The sequence below is a fragment of the Corvus kubaryi genome, unplaced genomic scaffold, assembly GCF_017639235.1.
Source record: "Corvus kubaryi isolate FWS band 111438036 unplaced genomic scaffold, C.kubaryi_AGA036_p1.0 37398, whole genome shotgun sequence".
Classification (NCBI taxonomy): Eukaryota; Metazoa; Chordata; class Aves; order Passeriformes; family Corvidae; genus Corvus; species Corvus kubaryi.
Window position 1 is genome coordinate 6,896,773 of NW_024581137.1, and position 25,168 is coordinate 6,921,940.

General features: G+C 40.5%; 1 protein-coding gene across 10 annotated transcripts in view; it reads left to right on the forward strand.

Annotated features, from left to right (window-relative positions):
• The window catches only part of HECW1 (HECT, C2 and WW domain containing E3 ubiquitin protein ligase 1), a 266,897-nt gene extending 244,895 nt beyond the window's left edge, over positions 1-22,002 (forward strand). For 4 of the 10 annotated variants that reach the window (XM_042043484.1, XM_042043482.1, XM_042043483.1 and 1 more), the window contains 6 exons: positions 1,903-2,001; positions 3,368-3,497; positions 7,234-7,380; positions 8,135-8,249; positions 9,503-9,701; positions 10,318-11,067. In XM_042043484.1, the coding sequence (XP_041899418.1) occupies positions 1,903-2,001; positions 3,368-3,497; positions 7,234-7,380; positions 8,135-8,249; positions 9,503-9,701; positions 10,318-10,459 (832 nt within the window). In that variant the 3' untranslated portion in view covers positions 10,460-11,067. Of the gene's footprint in view, positions 1-1,902; positions 2,002-3,367; positions 3,498-7,233; positions 7,381-8,134; positions 8,250-9,502; positions 9,702-10,317; positions 11,069-16,939 lie in introns of those variants that run through there. The other 6 variants (XM_042043486.1, XM_042043487.1, XM_042043490.1 and 3 more) reach the window with 4 other exon arrangements.
• The last annotated feature ends 3,166 nt before the right edge of the window (positions 22,003-25,168 follow it).

A 25,168-nucleotide genomic window follows, 5' to 3' on the forward strand; every position in this document is an offset into this window, starting at 1 on the left:
CAGGCACAGTGGCTGTCAGCAGTCCCGACGAGGGAGAGGATAAAAAGCAGCAAGGAGACTTGCCACAGAAGGTAATCCAAGTTTATTGGAGGGAACTCCCAAGAGACAAGCCTTGAGCAGCTCCAGGGAACCTCTTATAAAGGGAGGTGTTACAATGGGGGTGGCTTAACTGGGGACCAATAGAAATCTCTAAGGGAGGGATATGGACGAGGATAGACATTTCCTTGGGCCAATAGCCCCAAGGGGAGGAGGGAAAGGGATCACATGCCCCAATGGGACATCGAGGTTTAGGGGATTTCCAAAGGGGGAGGTATCTAGAGGGGTAGGGTCTCGGGGGATTGACGGGGACCATATTAGGTTAAACTGGGAGGTTTCAGATGATGGACACTGGACCTTCGGGAACAACAGGAGGGGTTTGGGTGATTGATAGGGAAAGAGCTAGAACAAGGGGAGGAGAACAACCATGTAGGGAGCACTGGGGGAGCGGCTTGGGTCTGGGGCAAACCAACTGGGAATAGGAGTGGGGAAGGTAGGGATGAACCACTGGGTACAGAAAACTTATATAAAAATACAATAAAGGTATCGCATCACCACAGAAACAAACACAGGAGTGTGTAAATACTGAAAACAGCTGAGCAGCAGAATTTAGAAAGTGCTCTGGGAACAGTGTGCCTGAGCTCTAGATGCTGATTTTAATGTGTCCTTGGTCACAACAGTTAGCTTATTTGAACTTCAGTTTTCCCCTGTCAAGTCAACTCACTACGCTATTAAAGTACTTTAAAGCCTCACCTCGGACAGGGTTGTAGCTAGTCAGAAACTGGATATACTGAGTCTCCAAATATCCTTTGCAGCTCTTATGAGATAGCATTTGTTCTGCTGAGGTGCAGTATTACAGTATTTCCCTGGCCAAATACTGTGTTGCATGTAGTCAGTCTGTATCAGAACATTGAACAAGAGATCACAGAAGGCGAGTGTTCATTGGTTTGGCACAGGAGAGCATGTAACATGCCAGCTGCAAGTATGGGTACAGTAGGAGGTGGATTGGATTGAGGAGATCCATTATTGATCAGATATGGGAGGAGTGGCATTAAGTATCTGCTCAGAAAAAAAAAAACAGGGAATAAATGTGGAAAATGTGAAAAACGAGGTTCACTCTCTTGTTAGAATTTAAAGAGTTTAATACAAAGACAAAAAGAGACACATAAAATAAAGCAAAGGGATAACGGCCGGGTGCCTTGGCGCTCTGCCAAAAGCATGCCTGATGCCCGAGGTGAGTCCTTTTTATACCATTTTTACTGTCTGTTCTCTATTCATATTAAAACTTTTCCAGGAATTGTTCTGCATGGCCACTCCTTGGGTCCGCCTTTTTAGAGCATGCGTAGTCTTCGGCCTTGTGGTTTTATTTCTTTTGATTCTTGGGGTTGGGCCCGCTAGGTAAGAGTCGATGGTAGGGTGGATCTCTTAATTCTCCAGGCAGTCAGGGCTGATTGCAGCTTTGGGCCTCTTTGCCCCCCGGGCAGAGCGGTGATAGCGGCTCTCGGACCCTCCTGGCCGCCCATTCTCCGGGCGGAGCAGCCTTTGGGCCCTTTTGTTCTCTGGACAAAGTGTTGATTAGCAGCTCCTTGGGCCTCATCCTCTGCTCCCTTGGAGGTTATCTTACTTGCTCACACTTGCTAACATTCTTGCTAAAACGAGAGAAAACTACATCCACACAGCAAAAAGCATTTCTAACATTATATAATATCTACTTTAATACTTTGCGAGAAGCCAATACTATAATATATGTTTATAACAGAAAACTAATGTAGAAACAAACAAACAAGACCCAGTTGCTACCTGTGTAAGTTTCTATGCTGGAAGTCTTGAGTTACACTTCATTTACTCTGCATTTTTATTTCACAGGTTCAGGTTCAGCGGTCGTATTCTTGGCCTTGCTCTCATTCATCAGTACCTTCTTGATGCTTTCTTCACAAGGCCGTTCTACAAAGCACTACTAAGGCTGTGAGTATAACCATGCAACTGTGCAGAAACTGTGATCCCACAGTGAGTCCTGCAGAGACACAGGCCCTCAGGGAGTTGCTTTGAGTACATTGACCTTCAAGTTCTTTCTGCTGTTGGTTTGTTTGTCTGCGATAGAAAATGAACACATTTTAATTTTTCTTTGCTTTCTCCAAGAATTTACCATTCATAAATACTATGTTGACAAAAATATATGACATTTAGAAACACACATTAGAAAGTACTGACACACAATTCAAGAGTTTGCTACTGATGAAGAGTTATGAAGATTCAACCTAGTGGAAGACTGAAAAACATCTTTGATGGAATGAAAAATAGTAACAAAAGAAGGGGGAGGTTATATCAAGCAAAAAGTACATAATTTGTCATGCCTCACTGGTGGAGTACGTTTTCATTCTAAAACACAACTTGGGTTAATTAATAATGTTAATGTAGATATAACCAATGAATGGTTTTTTTGGTCTTCTCCTGTCTTTTATTTTAGTAAGCGTAAGCTACCAATAATGCATTACTTTCAGTTTGACGTTTATAACAGTAATTTGGATTGACAATCAGTCTCTTTTTAATTAATAGACTGAAGTAAGACAAGGTACATAAAATTTGCAACAATAAAAAAAGCCGTAAGTATTAACTCAAGACTGCAATTAAATGCTAAAGAGCAGAATAAAGCTTAGCTGAAATAGTTTATCAGTTAAGATGATTCCAAATAAGCAAAGATACCTGTCTTAACAGTCCTTTAAATTCTTTATCATGTTAGTTTTTTTAAACTATGATTATTGCTGGGGCACAAACACTTATATCTCTATTGTACCTGACCTAGTCTGAAAATAGGCTGAAACCTAGGATTCTCCCTGCATCCTTATTGCCCCTTTAGGGAATTTGAAACCAGGTTGCTCATAATATTCACTTGTCCTTTCAGCAGACAAGGATGGCTCCTTATTAGCAGAAATTTAGGCTGCCTGGTCTGCCAGTCCTGTCTCAGTCCTGTATGCTCGCCTGGCAGATGATAGGTAATGGAAGCAGCCAGGCACAGCATGGTGGGGTTGAAGGGGCACATGTGCTGTGACGTGCAGGGCATCCAGAAAATCCACATAAAATCAAGCCCCAGGGGTGTCTTCTGACTGCAAATAATGCAGGCAGCCAACAGATTTGGCCTTGAGCCCAGCTATGCAAAGCAAACAGTTACAGAACCGCTTCAAGAGGGTCTGTGAAACAGGCTTTGATGTTAGCAAAACTAAATGAACTTCAGTTTTATGATGGATCTTCAGTAAATTTGTTCACATGCTTAGTAGGAAATCATCCTGCCAGTAGTCACAGGGTCATACCTTTTTTCTTGTCTCACAATCAGGCCATGTGATTTAAGCGACTTAGAGTACCTGGATGAAGAGTTCCATCAGAGCTTGCAGTGGATGAAGGATAATAATATCACAGATATCCTGGATCTAACCTTCACAGTGAATGAGGAGGTGTTTGGACAGGTGAGCACAGCTATGCAAAACATCTGAAAAGCAAATTTGAAGCTGACAAAGTTGAGCATGATGAACATCTTTCTGTCAGAACAGATCCTTTAGCCTTTCAATAACATTTTCTTCTCCTACCTTCTGTTTCTTTCAAGCCACCTGTTCCAAGGCAGATGTTTATTCTTAAGGTGTATAATATACAATACCAGCCCCCCTAGAGGCCTATTGAGCCACACACTGATGAGCATGAGGAATTCTCTGGAGTGCAGCTCTTCTCTCCAGGGTGTAGTTCACACAGATGTGGCATTTGGGAAATGCAAGCAATGTAACTTAAAGCTGACGTGACTGAAAGGATGGGTTAGGAGGGATAAAAAACATTCAACAGGTGGTGTAGGACCTGGCAACCCTCACCATTATTTTGTCTAATATCTCCCTGTTAGTTTCTATGTCTCTTACTTACCTTGCCCCTACTTAACAACTTGATATATACATCCATTTATTGTGCTTTCTACAGCTCAGCTCTGCCTTAATCAGACAATTCTCTGTAACCTGGCTGATCTGGGTCACTATAGCCTTAAGTAGAGCACAACACTGGCTTAAGTGCAGTCTGGAAACCAGAATAAGTGTCTCCTGTGGGATTCTTTGGGTTGAACTGAAGCCCTGGTGCTCTTTGCTGTTGCAAATCATTCTGGATTATAACTGTCTCTGGAAAGCCCTGGAGGCATTCAAAGCAATATTCAGACCATGATTAAGGATATCCAAGGAGATACTGACAATTAGAGAGGCTGAAGAACCAAGCTCACCAAACACTACAGGGGATGGAGATAACTTGTAAGGAACAGACACACAATGTCAAAGGGAGCAGAGAGATCAGGTGGAATATACAGAGAATGGCTCTCAGCACTTGACAATGAAGTTTCCAGGAGGGGTTTGCACAAACCTGGGGTAGTTCTGTGAACTAGGGAAAAGTTAGACTAGTTTCTGAGGGGAGGAATTCCAGCCCTGTGAGTTAAAGGGTTGCTCAGCTATGAGCTTGAAAGTAACAGAAACCAAGCAAGGCTTCAGGGGGTATATTAAAACTGAATTTAGCCTGCATATATCAAAAGGTTACAAAGGATAAGCAGAGTTAAGGGTAGATGAAAAGGATGAGGCAGAAGAATTGAAGTGGGGAACCCCTGTAGGAACCATAACACTGTTTTTCCACAGACTCAAATGCAGGAGTTTTTCATGGACTTGGAACTGAGAGCTTGCATGACATTGAATTGACAGTACAGTGGTTTCCCTGGAAGGTATGGCTACATAAAAATAATACACAAAGGCAGGCAGAAACATACAGACATATTCACAAAGGCAGATGAGAAAAATTTGTATTTACAAGGGAAGACTACAGAGTTCAACAAGAACTGAGTTGCTCTGATGCATCTGAGAGTTACATTTGGCACGCTAGTTATTTGTTATACTCTTCTCAAAGGAAAAACAGTTACATAGGAGTCTGTTGTGGAAGATAAGAGTTTGCTCCAAAGAGAATAGAAAAAAATCACAATCTGTTGTAGATACTGTTGTATGAAAGCAAAAGAACACTAAAAGCCAGATTTTGAGGCTGTTGTCTAGTACATTATTTCCTATGTACTGGACACTAACCTTGCTAGAGCTAATGATGGAGGGAAAAGTTGCTTCTCACTGTGAATTACAACCGTCAGAATCCAAGAGTCCTAAGTGAAAGTAAGATTTCCCTCCTGAAATTTGCTAAGTGCTGAGAGCAAAATAACAAAGAAATTGCTGTCACATTTTATGCTCACAAATGGATTCTAGTTGGAAATTCTTCCATGCCAGGAGTATCTGACCACTTAAATGCCATCTGAGCATTGCTTTGCTTGGTGCACATGCAAGTGTAGATCACAGTGGGAGCTCTGCTAATATTTGGGAAGCTGGATTTCAAGGGCTGGGTAAAGGAAACAAGAAATATACTGACTCCTTGAGAAGCTGTATAGTAGATGGTTACAGCCCTTTTGTCCTGCTTCCACAATGACTTTATTATGGACCAGTCACTGCTGCTTTCATATTTTCTTTCTTGTTTCATCTCTGATGTGTATTGAACTTCTAAGGCTTTCAGGCCAAATCCTCTTTCTGGTACTTTCTTAATTAGAATTTACTCCAGATCAGTTCCAGCCTTCTTGCACATTGGAACCTGGAGCACTCCCATAACAGCAGTGACAAAATGTCAAATTGAGCATTACACATTTTTACTGGTGGGGACTCAATGACAACTTGAGAATTTCACTTATAAGACAGAAACCTGTCAGTTGCTCAAGACCCAAAGTACTTTCTCGTGCTTTTACCTGGTAGAAAATGTTCTTCCAGGCCTTACTCTGAGCTCTCTTTCTGGGCACAGCCTGTCTCTGAGCCCTGGCAATTGTTCCCATCAGGTAAAAGGAATGAGCTAGATTGGTTGAAATGTCTTCTTGCTACTCTGAAACCTGATTCTGAATTGTAGCTCACAGCTGCGGTTAATGCCTCTAAGATAGAGGGCCCAAAATAGGGACACATTACTATTAATTGCTAGGCTCCAATTATAGATAACTAATAGTTATCTATATTTGAATTTATATGGATAATGAGAAGTTGAAAAAATCAATAGTTTCCTAGATGTTTGTGGGAAGTCTTGAAAGAGACTTTGAACATCTAGACTTATGGTCATGCTTAAAGCTAGACAACAATTAGTCTTTGGTTTTGCAGATGTATCTTAATGCCTTGCAGCCTTGAAGAATACAGCATGGCAGCTGGGCCAGAACCTTGCTTTCTGGACAATGCAGCATTGCTTGTATAATGGTGATGCAATGATTAATGTTTGAGAATTTAACCTGAACCAGCTAAGAATTCCTAACTCCTTCCATCCAGCTTTACCTGTTTTTGCTGTTTCTCAACAAAGCTACAGATTAGATGACTCAGTCAATATTTCTTAATTCATAATATTGCAATAGGTCCCTGAAGTAAAGTGACCTAAATACTGCCTATGCTGTGTCCTGTCTGTTGGGCTAATAAATAGATAATAATATAAATAATACTAGTAATGAATACGTATTCATACAGTTCATTTACTGTTGGTGGTGGACATTATTGCTATAGCAGCAGAAAACTGAAGAGGAGATCAAAATATTCTTCTTTTTAAATCCACTAAATTGAATGTGAAAACAATTGCAAGACAAATACAATTTTCTGTCACATGGGAGGAGGAGTATGTGCTTGCTGGGTAGGATCCAGACTGATTCCTTCAATCGCTTCTCAATCTCAAGCCTTAGTAACCCAAGCCAACTAAATTAACTATTAAAATGCAAAGAAATGCTGCAGCTCTTGCTTAAAATAAAGTTATTTACAGTACAAACTCTTCTCAGGTTTAGATGGCTGATACAAAACTCTGAATCCCTCAGTGGCTATTTGTTACCTGTGCAAGGTAGCTGTACGGGTCTTGTTTTAGGTAGTGTATTTGGAGTATTCATTTTATGATACTTTCTTTAGCTGTTGGCATTTCCGAGTAAACACTTTTACTAGCGGTTGGGGAAGGGTAACACTTGTTGCTTAAGAGACAAGTAGATATCCCTTCCAGTTGGCAGTTCCCAAAAAGCAGTCTGCCTATTCCAATGCTGTGATTGTCTCTCCATCCTGTTGTTTCCTGTACTATTGCTTGGATAATCTCGTGTTTGAAACACAACATGATCCATACGTTGCTACACCACTGTTTATCTTTGTTCTGTAGGTGACTGAAAGAGAGTTGAAATCTGGAGGAGCAAATACAGCAGTGACAGAAAAGAACAAAAAAGAGTACATTGAGAGAATGGTTAAGTGGCGAGTGGAAAGAGGAGTGGTTCAGCAAACAGAGGCCCTGGTCCGTGGCTTCTACGAAGTGAGTAACAAAGTGATGCTTCCACAGTCATCCCTTCCTCATGTGAATGAGAGTAGCACCCTGGCTAAACTGTGCTTCCTTGGTACCCTAGAGAATAGCTAAATACACACAAACAGCAAGGAATTGGAGTTCTTGGATCTCTAGAGACAGAGACCTTGCATATGTCATGTTTAGGACTAAAGGAGAAAGGAAAGAAATGTGTCTTCTGAATATGACAAAGCATTACTTATGATCAAGAGTTAAGAAGGACACTGCTTTCCATTCACACAGTAAGAGAAGTAGGCATTTGCAAATTTTGTTCTACCATGTTGTGGTTTTGGGTTAGGGTTAGGGGCCCCTGGGAAAGGAAGATTGTGAAGAATTGTACACTTTGATGAGAAGCTGATGAAACACACTGTATCTTCAGGAATTCGTTCCAGTAAAGTCAGTGTTTGGGTGCAGTGCAAGCTGTTATCTTGCTGGTGGTATTCCTGGATGCTGCTCCACTGTTTTCCCTGGATTTTGCAATTTGCCTTTGCTGAAGACCTGGATCTGAGAACATCTTTCTGGCAGAGCTGCTACAAGGACTGGTTGAAAACCTGTGGCTTTGCTGACCAACCCACATAGTCACCTATTCTTGCCCTTCCCTAATCATACACAAACATGTGAATGCAAACATTCAGACTTTGTTAGGATAAAGAGCTGGGCACCAGCACCATAGGTTTATGACTTCGCTTCATTTCCAGTCTGAACTGTGCTTACGTTTTTGTTCCAGGTTGTAGACTCCAGGCTTGTCTCTGTTTTTGATGCCAGAGAACTGGAGCTAGTTATAGCTGGCACTGCAGAGATAGATCTCAATGACTGGCGGAACAACACAGAATATCGTGGAGGTAAACTGCCTGCTCATGTTTACTACTATCTTGACCTGTTGCAGTCTAAAACATGGAAGTCTTGCTCCATGTTTTCCTTCTGTCATTCCTAAGGGAAATGCCCTCTTTTGTCCAGGAAGTTATTGTGAAGAATAACTCCTGAAATAAAAAAAAGTAAGATCTCAGGTTTGGATCAGCGGGTGTTCTGGTGTTACACTACTGAAATTGCTTCTGCTATTTCTCTCTGGATCTTATCTATTCAATTCCTGCAGACTTAGCAGGAGTTTTTACTATTAAGGACTGAAAAGGATTTGCAGAATTAGATCTAAAAGTTACAAGTCATCTAAGATGACTGTGACTGAATTCTTGGCCTCACAGAAAGTAGTTCCACAAGTCCTCCTGGCTTCAGTAGGCAGCTGAAAATGAGGAGCTGAATTTCACAGTTGCCAATTACATTTCAACAACTCACATATCTTGCTTAACTGTCCCCTCAGCCTAAACTATGTCAAGTTGGATTTTTTTCCTTCTCTACTGCTTGGCCTGGTTTTGCTTTAAACAATGATTTATCCAGGCTGTCTTGGATGATGGAAAAATGTGAAATCCTCCAGTTCTGCACCACAAGTGGAAAGTCCCTGAGATTCACATATCCTCCCCTGAAGTACAAGGTTTCAGTCTTTGCTGATCACTGCCCAGCCTTTGGGTTACCTTGAAATACGCAGGTTACCACAAGCACAGCTGGTCTCCAAAGTTATTCTCCTACATTTTTCTATTTAACTTTTGAAACAGATTCAGCCTGGTATATGCTGGCTTTCACTAGCACAAACCAAGGCACAGAGTCCCTCACGGGGGAAGTTTACCAGGGAAGGGCTTGTGGCAGCAAACCCTTCTCCGTATATTGAACACTATTGCAATCCAAAAGAGAATTTACTTGGGAACCAGTGTTAAGTTGTTAAGACTCACTCTGTGTGGCGTATTGCAGTTGGTCTTTAATATCTCATGCATGTAACCCCAGTTCTTGCCAAGAGATTAGTGAGACCTGAGTGTACCTCAAGTATATATTTGAGTTTCAGGTTCTGAAATGAGTTAGTGATATTATAGTATCCATAGCCAGGACAAAATGGAAGCTGGGACCTACTGCTCATGAAGAACAAGATATATTGGTAGGCCAGGATCTTTCCAGTAGGAGATCAACTGCCCCATGCTAATGGGAGCATATTTCAGTGTTGCACTTCCAGTTAGGAGGGAGTGATTTTAATTTTTCTTGTTTGGTGTAGGTTACCATGATGGACACATAGTGATACGGTGGTTCTGGGCAGCTGTGGAGAGGTTTAACAATGAGCAGAGGCTGCGGTTGTTACAGTTCGTCACAGGAACATCGAGTGTGCCATACGAGGGTTTTGCTGCTCTCCGAGGGAGCAACGGCCTGCGGCGCTTCTGTATAGAGAAATGGGGGAAAATAACCTCCCTCCCAAGGTATGTCCCAACCAGGACTTTGTACCAGAATTGCTGTGAGAAACATAGGCCTGGTACTTTGTTGCATCTCCCTGCCAGTTAATGAATACAGTAAGGACACCTAAAAAAACAACAACAAAGAAACAATTATCAGTTTGTTGCTCTGTAATTACATTCAGAGGAAAGTGTTTTATTTTGTTGTCTTTTTGATTTGCAGGCTCAGTTTAAACTTCCTGGAATCCTTGGAAATGGTTAAGATAAAGGTTTCCGTGGGTTCAAACCTAGTTCTCTTATTTCGCTTCTAGAACAGATTCAGCCCAACAGGGGCCTGTCAACTGATTCTGTTCTCTTTACTTCCAAAGTGCTAATAAAAATACTTATGAATTTACAGAGACATGAAAGCCAAAATCTGCCTCTGAGTTTTGTCTAGAGACCTGAGTGTACTCCCTTCATTTAGTCTGATGGTTCCCCTTTTTTGTAATGAAGAAGCTTAGTGACAGGACTTCTGACCACATGGTGATAATATCCAATTTGTTGCATCTAGTTCAGTTAGCCAGCTAGGAGCAAATGAGCTGTAATGTCATACAGAATCAACAGACTTGGCAGTGCTTCCCAGAGGAGTCATCTTCCTTTTCAGAACAAGGGGACAGGGGCACAAAGGAGTGGACTTGTCTCAGGCCACCCAGGAGAGCCATGGCACAGCCAATGATGGATTCGGCTTTGAGTTCTGTTTTACTGCTTTATGGGTGACCAGCACTCATCCTTCCTTACTGAAGTGAGTCACCTTTTCTTGAATGTCCTTACAGTTGCCTGAGGCTCTGCCCCATTGGGATTACAGAGCATTTCAGTGCCTCTGAGATACTTTTGCCACAGTGGCCCTTTTATATCACGTGTGCCCTCCAAAGGATGCTTTCTTCTTGCTCTTATAATTTGCTTTCAGCTACACTCCAAAGGAGGCCACTTTTAGGGCACAGAGCAAAAATTTCATCTCATAGACCTCGCAAATACAGTCAATCAATTTACAAAGGGTCTGGTCCAGTTTTCTCATTACTTGCTCTCCGTGTTGTTTACCTAGAAACATACTATAAGACATGGACTTGAGCAAACCTCAGTCCTCTGGAGAGGGAAGGTCCAAATCTGGTCACCCTCTCAGTCCAAGTCTGCTCAAGCCCATGCTCATACAGTGGGGAGATGCAGAAACTGGACCCAGGGCACTATGTCAGAAGGTACTCAGAGCTGACATCTTATGGGGACTCCCTCTAAAGTCAGGAAATGGGAGTAAGTGTTTTTAAGGAACAGTTCATCTCACCTGAACACAGACTTCTGAAATAGCTCAGCTGAGTCACAGCTGGTACATTTTGATTTATGTCCATCTACCATAAAGACTCTACGGAGATTATATGGAGAGCCAGAGCCTACATGAAGCCAGAGCCTACATGAAGCAACAGTTTGCTATTTGTAGTCCAGATCCTCCTTTTACAGTATATATATATATATCTATCTAGTCAGGTTCTATGTAAGGGTTTCAGAGCTTACTGAGGACCTTCCTGCCTGTAGACAGTCAGCAACCAGCAGTCACAGACTGCAGCATTTCTGTAGAGCTCTCTTTGCACTCCTTCTGGGGTGGAAAGGGGTGAGAGGGGAGGGTGGACCTTGGTGCATGCACAGAAAATGCCCTGGGCTGACCCATCAAGTTCTGAAAAGGTAATTGGCCCCTTTCTGCTCTGCTTAACTTTCTTTGTGAACCTAGGCATTACTTCTGACCCAGATTCAGTTAGCCCCGAGATATTCACATTAAGGATTTTATGTTTGTCTGCTGCTCTCTGAATGAGTTGCTCTCCCTGAAAGAGGCCTCCTTTCCAGGTGAAAGTTGGTAGCACTTTTTAGAAGTCTTAGAGCTCTGCATTCATTTTAGCCAGGGGAAAAAGGAACAACACTTGCTCATGGGGAATAAACACAGCTTGATCGCCATGAATTATTGCCTGCATTTTTATAAAATTATGGGGTGCTGCCAAGTATACACAGTGCTAAGAAATGCGTAAAACACACAGGCTAAACCTGGAGGTTCCCTAAATCCTTAGTTTAGCAACTAAATGAGTATTATTTAAACCTTGTTTTTTAAATACCTGATTATGGTTTGCCCATGTTTATTTATATTTATTTACATACTTAATACTTACAGGCTAAAAAAAAGTCGTATGTCATATCCTGTGAGCCTGTTAGTCCTGTGACATGAGTGTAACTAACTTAGCTGTTTACAATAAACCACAACAAATTCCCTCTTCTCTCTAACTGCTGTACAAAGTGTTGAGAACTTTTAGCTCTATAAGAAGAGTCCATGACTCTTTCTCTATCCCTTACTTCTGCTCCAGATGGCTGAAGTCATTAGGCAAATCTCCCTTACATCTTGTCCTTGCAATGGAGCCTGCAACTACCATTTGCTTATAGTGAGCAAAACCACCTAAACTAGATAGTTCAGTTCTGTTTGCACTTGCAGCAGCAACATGGTATGCCCAGAAAAAAGGCATGATATAAATTTCTAAAATGAAACACTTTTCAAAGAATGACCACTGATACATGACACTTAAAGTGCTTCTTGAAAGCACTGAAGATAAGGAAGATTTTTTCAGGAAGGTTAAATATCCAGTAACTTCATTCTAAATTGGTGAATTTGTTTGTTAGTACCAGTTCCCTGCATGAACAGGGTAATTGTGCTGTAATATGTTCATCTAAGACAAAGAAGAGTAAGATTACACCAGTACTTTATTTCTGGAGCGTGCACATGTGCCAGATACATTACTCCTATCTATATTTACTTTTGAGATCACATATGTTAGAAAGTTGAGGCACCATACAGCTCAGAGATGCTGCTCTAATCCCAGCTCTTCAGATGACGACCCTAAAGCAGGTTCCAAAGAGACTGCCAGCTTTGCAGACCTGTCAGTGTAAAACTGCATCATGGGTTCTTCCAAACTGGTGTAGCTTGTCATATAAAATAGCAGGTTCAATCACTTGTTCATCAAGGTTGAGTTTTACTCTTCCTATGTAATATGCAAAGCTTTGCCCCAAAATGAAGGCATTACATATTTAACTGGTTGCCTGAGTAGAGATGGTTGGAGACTTATTGCAACTATAGCCTCTTCTGAAGCAGAAAGCCTCTCTTCACCTCTTCTGGGTCATGCAGGTCTTTAAATTGAATCAGTTTTAGTAGTAGTTCATCAAGAATGGATTCTCGTTCCCTGCCAAACACTAATGAAAAGCCACTAGTTTGAGCAGAACTCCTGGCCCAAAACAGACCTGTGCTAAGAACTAGCAGTGCTTTCTACTATAGCTATAGGAGGCAACAGTTCAGTCTTTTTAAATCCTCAGCTGGCAAAAGTGTTCGGTGCCTACAAATGCCACTGTCCCACCTTATGGTTGTGCTCCTCACCTGGCAAAAACTCCTGCCAGCTCCAAGATCATGTCTGTTTGAGTATCAAGTAAGGACGGACCTCAGTATGCATCTCAGGGATTCAAATAATCACATTTGACGCAATGAGGTCACTTTTCCCAACAGTGCTGAGCTGCAACTACCCTTTCATCAGAAGAGCTTTTCATTCAGCAGTGTAGTGTGTGTTATGTGTTATACAGATTACCAGTGCTAGTAAATATCTGATCTTTTGTAAGAGAATTCTGTTCCTCTCTATTGGATGATTAAGTATTTAATCACCATGGAATCCCATATAATAATTTTTAAAAAGATTGTGTATGACTACAAAGAACTTTATTCTCAAAATTTCCTTCTTTCCTGATGGACTGAGTGCATGGCATTTGCTGTCTCTTACCTTTCCTTATATCCCATCCCTCTTATCCTTCCTCTTTTTTCAAATAAAACAGCAACATCAGCTACAAATCTACATTCGTCTATTAAACACTTATTCCCAGACAGCATGTAAGTGTTCCTTCTTACAGGCAAAAGGAACAAAAGCTGCTGCCTGTGGGTTCTGAGATTGATAAAGAGGGGTTTGTGGGTTCATTTAATAAAAGCAAGGTGAAAAGGAGAACTGCCCCCTTTCTGCCTGACAGGCATGTTTATGTTAGAATGCAAGCCTTACTTTAGTAGATAGTTTCAAGCTATAATTAAGATAGGGTGGGGTTCTGTGCCCACTCTTACTGCCTTTGGACTCTCATCTTTATGGGGAATAAAGGAAGTGAAAAAGAAAAGAAGAATGCAAAAATCTTGAAAGCTTATACTCATAATTTTTAGAAAGAATTCTTAGAAGAAAAGAAATAGCATAGCATTGTGAAGAATGAGCAAGATTAAAGGTTCGAGCCCACCAAAACTATATTAAGCAATAAAGACAGACAGCCAGGAAGAATGAAATTTTAAGTGGTCCATTTACTGCTTAACTTACTGGAGAATGAGGCCATACGAGGGTCAGAGTTGGTTTACATTACTTTATCTTGCATTTTCTTCTGGAGAAGCCAGAATCCTTCCCATAAAAGCTCTTACCAATGTAATTCTTATTCCAGGACTCACATTCCCTGAACACCCTCTCAAATGTCAGCAGGCTTATGTGGTAGGAGGCTTAAATCAAGGGAAGAAATATTTTCTCATTGCTGTGACTACTTCTTGCATTACTGATGTAATGTTTTCACCCCCATATGTGTGGCAAGTGTTGCCTGGATTGTGCTTACTGTAGTCACTCTCACTGAGATCAGTAGTAGGAGGCCAACATGATTCAGGAAGAATTTACCCCTTTGGAGGATGGGACACAGTTAGACAACAGTGGGTATTATGGAAAGTATCACTGACTTAATTGCTCTGTGTACTGCAGTATCACACAATATATGATGTAAACCAGACAGTTTTACATGTAATTATCTTTATGTAAGATTGAGTGGGCTTCACAGGCATCATTGGAGTTGCAGTAGATCCACATTAGTTTCACAAACGAGAATATGAACTCAGATTTTGCCCTTAGCAATGTATTGTGGTTTGCACCATAAGTAGGTAGAACCTAACCTGGATAGTGCTCCTGAAATGCTGTTTCCATTTCAAATTTGATGACCTTTCTTTGAAGTGCAAGTATTTTTTTCTGTAGTTTTTTAAATGGCGAAGACAAGAGTGTTGCTTGGCAAAATGTTTCAGTGTTTCTAGACATGTTAACTTTTTTTCCTTTCTTTGCTCGCCACAATAAATTCCTTGAGACCGTCTATAGAAGAGCCCACATCTGTAAACCTCATAGTAAGAAAAGGAATTGATCTTTTTTCTGAGTTTGACTAGGTCAAGGATGACTAAAAGTCAACAGCATTGCAAGGTTGTTTCATAACCGGTGTGAAATCAGATGGATAATGATCAGTCAAGATAAATGTCTGCAAGAAAGTAAACACTAGAGTCAGTGGCTGTGGATACATCTGTACCCCACAATAGGATGCACAACAGCCATGTCTGAGATGCTGTTGTCTCAAACAGTTAAATGTGCCATGGTTAAGTACCATACAGAGGTCTGGTTCTGCAAAACTACATTAGCAGAATCCACACCTGAGCCACCATGGCTATGCTTCTTCCAGTTCTGGAGCCCAGCAGCTGAGCTCCTCAAGACTGGCTATGTCTTCATGTGGCTGTCTTGCCTGTGATAAACATGTTCAGAATGGGCTACGAGAATCCTTCTGTTAATTAACTCCCAGTGATTGATATGTATTGCCAATGGATTGTAGAAGCAACTTACGTTGCCAAAGATAGCTGAGATAAACAATAAACAGTGCAGGGCTACTCATGGATAATACACATGAGCTGCATGTTTAATTCAAGACGTGAATTAAATAGTGGCTTTATTAATTTCCTTTTTCACTAAGGCATTCCCAGCTCATTTCCACAAAATTCTGTGTTTATTGTACTCTCTTCTGAGACTGACCAGCTAACAAATCTTCATTCAGAAGGGGAAAAAGGATGGTAAAAGCTCTCCTAATTGGAATCCTGTAATGCAGTGAAGATTACATGCCTCTGGCTATTTCAGTTGCCATGTTGCTTTTAATGATTCACCACTGGTGCTTGATAAAACTCTCCCTCTGAATCTACAAGTCTCAGGCTAGCCTATCTACTAGCGTTATGTCTTTCCCACTTTGTGGGTGGCCTAAGAGATGACTAGCATGGTTTCATGTAGTTTTCTCCAAGATAGCTCTGCTGCTTCAGTGTAACAGAAATAGCATTGAGATTGAGTTAAATTAAGTATGAGATAGAAGAGCTAGAAGTAAAACAACTCCATGTCTTCTAAAAATACTAGGGGCCAGAAGCTTAGACATTGTTAGCCATTGAGGCTACATTTCCTTCTATACAGTTTTGCCAATTCACATTTTTTCAGAGTGAGGAAGAGGAAATAGAAGTATTGCTAGCATCATGCAAAACTCTTAAGCTGACTGAAAAAAACTGAAACTATTGTACTGAAAATGTGTGTCCCTCCCACATCCATTTGTTGAATGAGCTGTGCAGTTTCTCAGTCAGTTGAAATGGCTGAACTTTTGGGGCAGGGACTGTTTCTTTACTCCACATTCGTATGGCACCTCACACAGTGAAGCGCTGTCTGCCTCTGGGTCTAGTTGCTGCTGCCAGAAAAGCTGCAACAAGGTGAAGGCACACATGGAACCCATTCCATGGCTTCTTTTGAAGGTGCTGCCAATGTAAATATAATGGCAGGTAAATATAATGGTAAAACTGGGGGAAGAGATGGTCATCAAGTTTGCAGCTTGCTCTGCACAGAATATTTTGCTTTTGTCTTGGGTACTACAAATAAATTATGTTTAAAGGCCAGACTTGCAGCAGATGGCCAACAGCTGACTTGCAAGAATATTTTCAGCAGCCTTCCTTCCTCAGTTAGCACATCACTGAATGGTCTTCTAGCAGTCAGGCCTGCCTCACTGCAAACACATGCTGAGCCCATTCTGTCACTGTAGTCCATCACATTGTGTTTGTCAGGCCCTATAACCCCAGCTCCTTGGTGACCTCCAGCATTCTTCTCCCTCAAGATCCATACAAGATGCCTGCAACATCTGAAGCAGGGATATTAGATGTTATGTTGATACTTAGCTTGTGTCTTCTGTATGAAGTATTCATGTGTATGTGCACCTACATTTCAGTACCTCATATTTGGTGGAATTCAAGAGTTTTACTTTGAGTGAATTTCAATGTCTTGAGTCTCAGTAGGAGCTAGTTTTCTCAATTCTTATTTTCTCAAGTTTTTTAGATTAAGCTTAACATGTAGCATATATTCCTTTTGCAGGGCACACACATGTTTCAACCGTTTGGATCTTCCACCTTACCCCTCATATTCTATGCTGTATGAAAAGCTGCTGACAGCTGTTGAAGAAACTAGCACCTTTGGACTTGAATGACGGGGTTCAAGCACTTCTAGTGTTTTTATGGCTGATGATGTCACCTTTCCTGTCCACCATCATTTGATCTTGGTTTCCCATGTTTTTATTTTTGAAAACAAAACAAAAATCAAGATTAACAAAAGCTGTGCATGAAGAACTGCAGCCCTCTACGATCTAACCTTCATGCTTTCATCCTCTGTTTCCAATGGACTGCTAGTCTGTATGCAATAGAAAAACAACTGTCTCAAGGTTTCTGTATATCTCTACATACCTCCATTAATAACAATGAAAATACAAATGCAAGTTACACTACACTTGACCAAATGTTAATAAATGTTTACTTCCACCTACGTTGATTAAAAAATAAAAAAAAAACCTCATCAAGCATTCCAAGCTTTTATATACCCATATCTTCTAAATCAAATCACAGCCCATCTTACTTCTTAATCATTGAATCCAGTACTAGGAGCTGGTCAAATATATCATCATCCATCCTTATTTTCCCTGTATGTATTGTCCATCTGAAAAACACCTATGAGCAAAACTGAAATTTTTATATGTGAACTCATGATCCACATCAGTTGCATCAGCTGGAACTGACCCAGATACATGGTGCAGATAAGATCTTCAAAAACTAAAAAAAACCCCAACCTGTAATGCAATGCAAAGCATAACGGCGATTGTTATGATTATTGCTTGCCAGTACTGGAGAGAACTTGCACTTCAGAGCTATTGGGAGGGGCATCTCCATTGTAATGTTTACCACACAAGAAGCACAAGGTTGTGCACACTCAAGAAGGATGTTTTATTATGTAGCAAAAAGGACAAGGCTCCCTTACCTTGGTATTGTATATGACAAGGAAAAGGGGAAGTAAGTAGAATGTTCTACTCTTATGAATACCCTTGGGTTCTGTTTACCAGATCTCTGTTTTCTGATGTTTAAAATGTTCCTTTCCAAATGACAAGTCTAGACAATCCCATCCCCTGTGTCAGAAGCCATTTATTTTCTGTTAGGTTGGGCTAATCTATGGTTGCTGGGGGCAGTTTTCAGTTCTGTTGTTTATCTTTTCTTGTTCGGTGGAATAGTGCATATCCTCAAGAGTGGTTTGTTGTAGACAGAATGTTTTCGTCTGGGGTCTGTCAAATGAGAAGCTGCAGTGAATGAGGGTGTTTGTCAGGTATGAAGGGAACTGTAACTCTCTGGGGGTTAAGATTTTGTTGCACATCCTCTTGGAGGAAGCCCAAAGGCGCTCCAGTCATACTAGGTACCACTAAACTAAAGATCTTGCTCTTCTTACTGCAGACAGAACCCTCTTCAGTTTGGTGTACTTTCCAACTCTGAAGCCGGGGAAAAAAAAGGAAAACAGCAGTAGGCTTGTCTTCAGATGGATTTTGCTGAGGCTGTTGCAGTCAACCTCACTGCTCTGATTACATTCTAGTCATTAATCTTTGCTGCCCTTGTTTTCCAAGACTAATCTCAGATTGAAAGTGTTTGTCTTAACTGGGAAATGGAAATACCGAGTATCTTCTGACACTAAATATGTTAAAGGATGCAAGAAATGCAAAGTGAGATTTGTGAAGGTAAGTGAGAAAGTAACATCATAGTGTCTAGCAGCTTCCATGAAATATGACACCCCGTGGGGGCTTGTTACTGGTAGTTTTGTGTTAGTTATGCTTCAGATCACTGTAAAATCAGGAGACCAGTTCAAGATCTAACACATCTAATTCATCTTTTCTCTCCAGAGAAAAAAAATGGACTCTGCTTTTTCATATATTTTTATGGTGGTTATACAGAACCTCATCACACTTGAAAAACTGCATTCTGCAAGTTGTAGATCATTCTCCTGCTTTTATTCTTAGGTCAGTAGGTATTTGAAAGGTGATGGACCCAAAAATATATTTCTAAGCAAAAAAATTTTTTTTTCTTTTTTGTTAATGGTACATAAAAAATTTGAAATATTTAAATTGCCCCATTCATTCAATTTCTGTGCCATTTCAGCCACTTTTATACTAATTTACTGTATGGCTTTTACTGAGAATCTATTTTACAGTATGTTGTTGTTATATTACAGTTGCAAACAGAGACTGCAGCTACAGGCCAGCTTCATTGTACCACGCACTGAAAATTATGTTTAGTGTTTCCATAAATGAGCTCTCTTCCACGTGACCAGCCCCACTGCACAGGAGAGATGGAAAAATCAATGTTTTTCTCAGAGCATCTGTCATGTGCACATGAATTCCCTCAGAACATGGAGAGACTGAACATGAAATCTTCCAATATATGTAATCCCTGCCTGTTCACCTCTGGGCCCCCAAATCCAGTGATTCTTGTATGGTTCTTAATTTATTCCTGGTGATGTTATAAAGTTACCTGTACTATGTCAAATGTTGGATGTCTTCCAACATTAGAAGAAAAGAAAGAGAAGCATCCAACTGGTTGGTCCATGTTTGGCCAAGGAAAATCAAGAGCTGTCTCATTAACATAGTAAAAAAGTGGGGAAAAATTCCAATCTTTACAATGCTGTATAGTTAAATTTTTTTAGTATTTTAAAGCTATATTTTATTATGAAAAAGTGAAACTATTTTTTGTAGCATAATAAAAGATGTTTGTATTTCAGAGACAGCATCAAGCTCCACTAAATGAAATACAGAAGGCTTTCTCCTGAAATTCTTCTTCACAACATTTTCTGGCACTCGTCACACACTAAACTAGATTATGTTTGGCAGATGCCATGTCGAGCACCTTGTGTGTTGCTCTTCTGGGAAACACAGAGCATAGCCAGCTACTTCCCATCAAAATCCTTGATCCAAGTTGTCTTTCAAGCACCCAGCCTAATACTTTTTTAAAAAGTTGCTTTCTGAGTTGACAAAGTCATGCAGATTTCCTTGCAAGTTTTTTGGATCTAAGGCCAGGAATAGAGACAGTTGACTGTTTTCATAAAACAAAGAGAAAGAAAATGCTGTATGTGGCTTTTCTTGCATTCTGCCATTCAAGCCCTATCCCTCTTTCTTCCCAAGTGTCCTACCCTAATAGGTTTTTAAACTGCGACATGATCTTTAGGATATCTGGATCAACACTTCACAGTGTTTCTCCATTCCTTGCATCATGCCATGGGCAGGATCCAGTCCCAGCCTGGAGTGAAGGGAAAGCCATGCATCTGAAGTGGCATTGCAGTGGCAGAGTGAGGCAGTGAATGGTGCTAACAGGAGAGAGGGAGGAGCCTACCTCCCTTGGCCTGTTATTTAACCTGCCCATTATGCAATTAATTGACTTTGTTGTTGTGCGTAGGCAAGATGTACCCTTCCTTGTTCATCTTTTGATTCAAGTGCTGTTACTCCCCAGGTCTGCATCTTTATTTGTAAAACACTGACTGTTGATTACAGAAATTCTGGTGTCATTGTTTCCCCACAGGAAAGACTAGAAGATATTCCATAGGGCAGACTTACAGTGAAATAATCTTTTCAGCTCTTTCACCTCAGTTCCCTTTAAACCTGGTGGTGGCTAGATTAAGATACGATATCAACATCAGTAGATTTTTAAAATGCAAGTGAAAAGTGGAAGAGCCAATCTGACAGCTTTCATGAATTCTAGTTTTCAGTTGGAGCAATGAATACTGGCAACGGTTTTAGAGGGTCCATATGTTTCTCAAAATGATTGTCATGATGGTATTAATGGTAGAGGGAGGGAAGGAGGTATTTCTGTTTTTGAAATCCTGTTGCCCTACTAGCATTAATCTGAAGATAAGAGAATGGAAAGATAATGGATAAGAGAATGGAAGTAGGTTTTTTTAATCATCTGTAGGTCTTCCGCCTTGAAGTAGTCTCACTGACTGTTCAACCACATCAGCATTGCAGGATTTGATCCAGTATTAACATCTGTATCTTCGTGTTAACAGATGTCAGGTCTAAACCTTGCAAACGCTGTCACTTCCGTCTGCATTAAGTTTCATGAGCATTCTGTTTCAGTCTGTGCATATTCAAAACTTGACTTTTATGTTCCAGAGAGATCCATGGCTATCACAAGGCAAGAAGTGAATGGTCCAAACTACATCTAACATCTAATGGAGAAATCATGAGTTTTGTACAGGTCTGACACAGGGGACGTTTTACACCCAGTTTGCTCAAGTGCCCATGAACTTTTGAATGAACTGTAGCTGAGGTTTGAGATTGTAGTCTAGTCTGAGAGATGGCCTGTGGGGAGGGGAGTGTTTGTTGGGATTGTGTTTTGTTGTTCTAGTTTCACTGTAACAAATAGTTGACATACCTCTAGTTGGAAACAATAGGATACTGTGTTTGAACATGAAAATTGAAACTGAAATAAGCTAAAATACAAACGCACAGGAGATGAGTTAAACTCGTCCTTCACTATTAATCCTTTGACAGTCTATGGAATTTCAGAAGGACAAATTGGAGTGGAGATCTGTTTAATTTCTGTTGAAATGATATTTGCCCTGTCTCCATAGTAATATTGATAGGGCTTCCCAGTCAAGATTAAACACTTTCATTCAAATGCAGACCAACAGATCTTTCTACAACAAATGCGGTGCTTTTTTATTATTCTTGCTGTACCTCAGTGTTCATTGTTAAAAGATAAAATTACTGCAATATACTAAATCTGGGATAGGTTTTCCAGTTATCAAGGTCCAAAAGATTGGATTGTTACTTTCTCACTAGTGAGTCATGTAGTTCTTTTGTTCCAGTAGAAAAACAGATGCCTGTAGATAGTAGATACTAGGTATAGTAAATATTGTACCATTAGCCAAATTCCCTGCAGCTTCCGATTTATCTAACGGAAATGTCTGTTATGGTTTTTGTTAAAGACTACATAAAGTCAATGGCAGGAAAGGTCCTCATTATTGGACTGATTTTGCTTATATTGACAGAAAAATGTCACATGATACTCAGGCTGTGCTTTCTATTCAACCATATCACTATAGAGGAATGTCAATAAAATCACTTTGTTATGGCATTGTGTGGACTGTCTATTATAAATAAATTATTTCTTAGAGGATGTATGTAAGAGTGGGTGGAAACTGGCATTGTCAAAGGCCACTAATTTCAGAAATTGCAGTTCCAGGATCATGTCTTTACCGACTATTGCATTCAGGACCTTCCACTGCTTTTATTCAATTTTTCAGGGTACATGTCTAAAACTTGAGATTCTCCACATAGGTGTGCATGACCAGAGCCCCCATGCTCTCCTGCCTTGAGAGCCTGTGAGCTTATTCCTCACTATAGCAAATGTCTGGTCAAACAGAGAGACAAAAGCAGTGTGTATGCTACTTACACATACCTTGCTTCTAGGTATAATTACTGCATTATAGGGATGACATGCAACTGCAAGGATGATTTCTTAATAGCATATGCTGGATCTGCGCTGTGTTGACAGCACATACATAGTAAGATGCTCCAGCATTCTCAGTATGTCACACCCATTTCTCTCCTGCTCGTCACTGTAATATCTCCAGCGTGTTTCATTAACACATTCCAGGATAGATTAACACACCTCAGCTACACCGTCAGCAGACACCTTCCTGACCATACCTGTTTTCTTACATAAACAGCACCCCAGGAGGGATCATGGTACAATGGGAAGGATAGGAAAGCTGAAATATGAGGCACTGTTTCTATAAGGAAAAATATAAATCCATGGAAGATATTCCAACAGAATTGGTGAGCATATCTTTCACAAGACAAATCAGTAGCAAATGTGAACCTGTGTGACTGTGAGAACTCTTGAGAGCGCCTCTGGAGCTCGCACTGCATTTCATCTCGTGTGGAGGAGCACAGGTCCACAAGCCCCAGCGCTGACTCTCCTTCATCAGGGATGGTGGTGCTGGTGGCAAGAGTAGCACCCACCTGTGCACATGCTCAAGAAATACAGACCTCACAGCTTTATTCATATCCTCTGTGTGTGACTGTGCACGTGTGAGGAAGAAGTGAGCGAGAGGGCATTTTGGCACTAAGCTGGATTTCTCTGCATTGTTCACATATAAAGGCAGGGAAAATCTGTATTGACTAAAAAGCAGTGAAATGAGGTGCTGATCATTAGGGTGCATCAGAGGTGTCAGTTTCTGCAGCAGTGATCTGTATACCTGGCTGAAACTATGCCTTTTACTAGAACCCATTCGATGATTCCATTCAAATTCTGTGAACCCATTCAAAGCCAAGTTGGATACAGTCTTAAGCAATCTGCTCTAGTGAGAGGTGTCCCTGCCCATGGCAGAGAGGGTTGGGACCAATTGGTCTTTAAGGTCCATTCCGACCCCTTAACATTCTATGATTCTATGACAATTACTGAATTTCTGTTGAAATAGAGCAAGAGTCCACTTGAAGCCTCCATGGGTATATCAGGTGTCTTTCTTGACGTGCTAACAAAACTCCATAATTCTGTAGGATATTACAAATCAATTAGAATCTCTTCCTGCCCTGTGGTAGCAGTGTCATAGTTTTTTTCTACGAAGGACAATAAATCCATGTGCATCCTGATGTTCATCCTTGTGCAAGAGGCCAGACTGGACAATAGCTATCATGTCTGGAAAACAAAGGCACAAAGGATCTGCTGTGTCTCCTCTAATTGTAAATCCTGCTTGAACTGCAAAGACACGCTCTTTTACTATTTTTTAATTTAATTCTGGTAAACTTGAAAATCATTTTTGACTGAAAATACCTTTCATGGATCTATCAAGATGAAGAGTGTGTAGCTGTGTTTAGTTCCTACTCTCTTGAAACTAAATTTAGAAGAAACATACCCAATATATTATTCTACCTGAAATACAAGCCCTGGTTCTTATTTGTATTAGGTTTTGATGTAAAGCAGATTTATATTGTTTTAACTGTAGTGTAAATGAAGCCCATCCCCACAATGCCGTGTTACAGCTCTTTGAGATTGAATAGAATAGAAGTCACAGGAACACACAAAGAATGCAACTAATGGGTTTTTTTTTCCTGAGTTTCTGGCAAGTAGGATTTCGTATAATTAATTAACTGCTATGGTACAAGAAGATAGTGGAGCTGCCTGGGCGAGTTTTCTGTCCCAATGATAAGCAATAGTAACACTGAGGTCACTTGCCTTTCCTTTTGTGAAGAGTAATACAGTTTAGGAACATTTTACTTTTTAATTTTTTCAGTATGAAAATAGAAAACTGATTTGGGTTATCTTTGTTTCCCACTTACAAAATTAACAAGTTGTAAGGAAAAAGTAATTCTGTGAAATTCTGCAGTATGACACTGAAAATGTGTCCAGTCTGTTTCAAAATGGACCACAGACAGCAACTGAAAAAGCGTTGTTGGATGTGATTTCCTAATGCTCGTTTTCCAAGATCAAAACAGCATACAAACATAAACTGCATATGCTCAAATTTTTCTGTTTTCAGCATTTCATATGCTGCAGTCTGTAGACAAAGCAGTACAGGTTCCCAACCAGCATGCCACATGGAGTCATCATGTTTAGGTAACAGCTTTTCAGGAATGCAGCTGGGGCAGCGCAGGAATCTGCTTAGGAGCTTTATTACAAGCTGTGATTTGACTTCGGTATCTCTTAGGTATGTCTTGGTACTGAATGCGATCAGTGACTTTTTAAGAATGACTGAAATTAGAGATTGTTATATAAGATTATACTTACAGTGTGTGGGGATATGTTTACTGACAGCTTTGGCATCTTTGGCAATGGAATATAAGCTTCTCTGCTTTAGGCATGTAAGTTAACAGCATTAGTGGTATGTGCATTGATTAGCAGAACTGCGACCTTAGAGTTTAACCCCTGCTTCTATAGTATGTAAAGCTCACAACATGACTTTTGAACACTGTGCTTCAACAATGCCCTCCAAATGTACAAACTGAAACAGTTTATGCTCTGGACACAGCCATAAAATAAGTAGTGATGCATCTGGGATTTTGTAAGATACAGTCTATCTACTTTGTAAAAGATTGATTATCCTAGGCACTGCAGAGAAGTTTTGGAACTGATCTGAGGAGCACCCAATGTAGTGCGTGGGGACCCATATGATGTGTCTTTCAACTGGTAAGTTAATATTATAATAACATATGTAAAATTTGTATTCAAATGAGAATTTCTGCAAAATATGAACCTGTGAGAATATTTGAAAAGGTTACCGGTAGCTTCCCTAAGCACA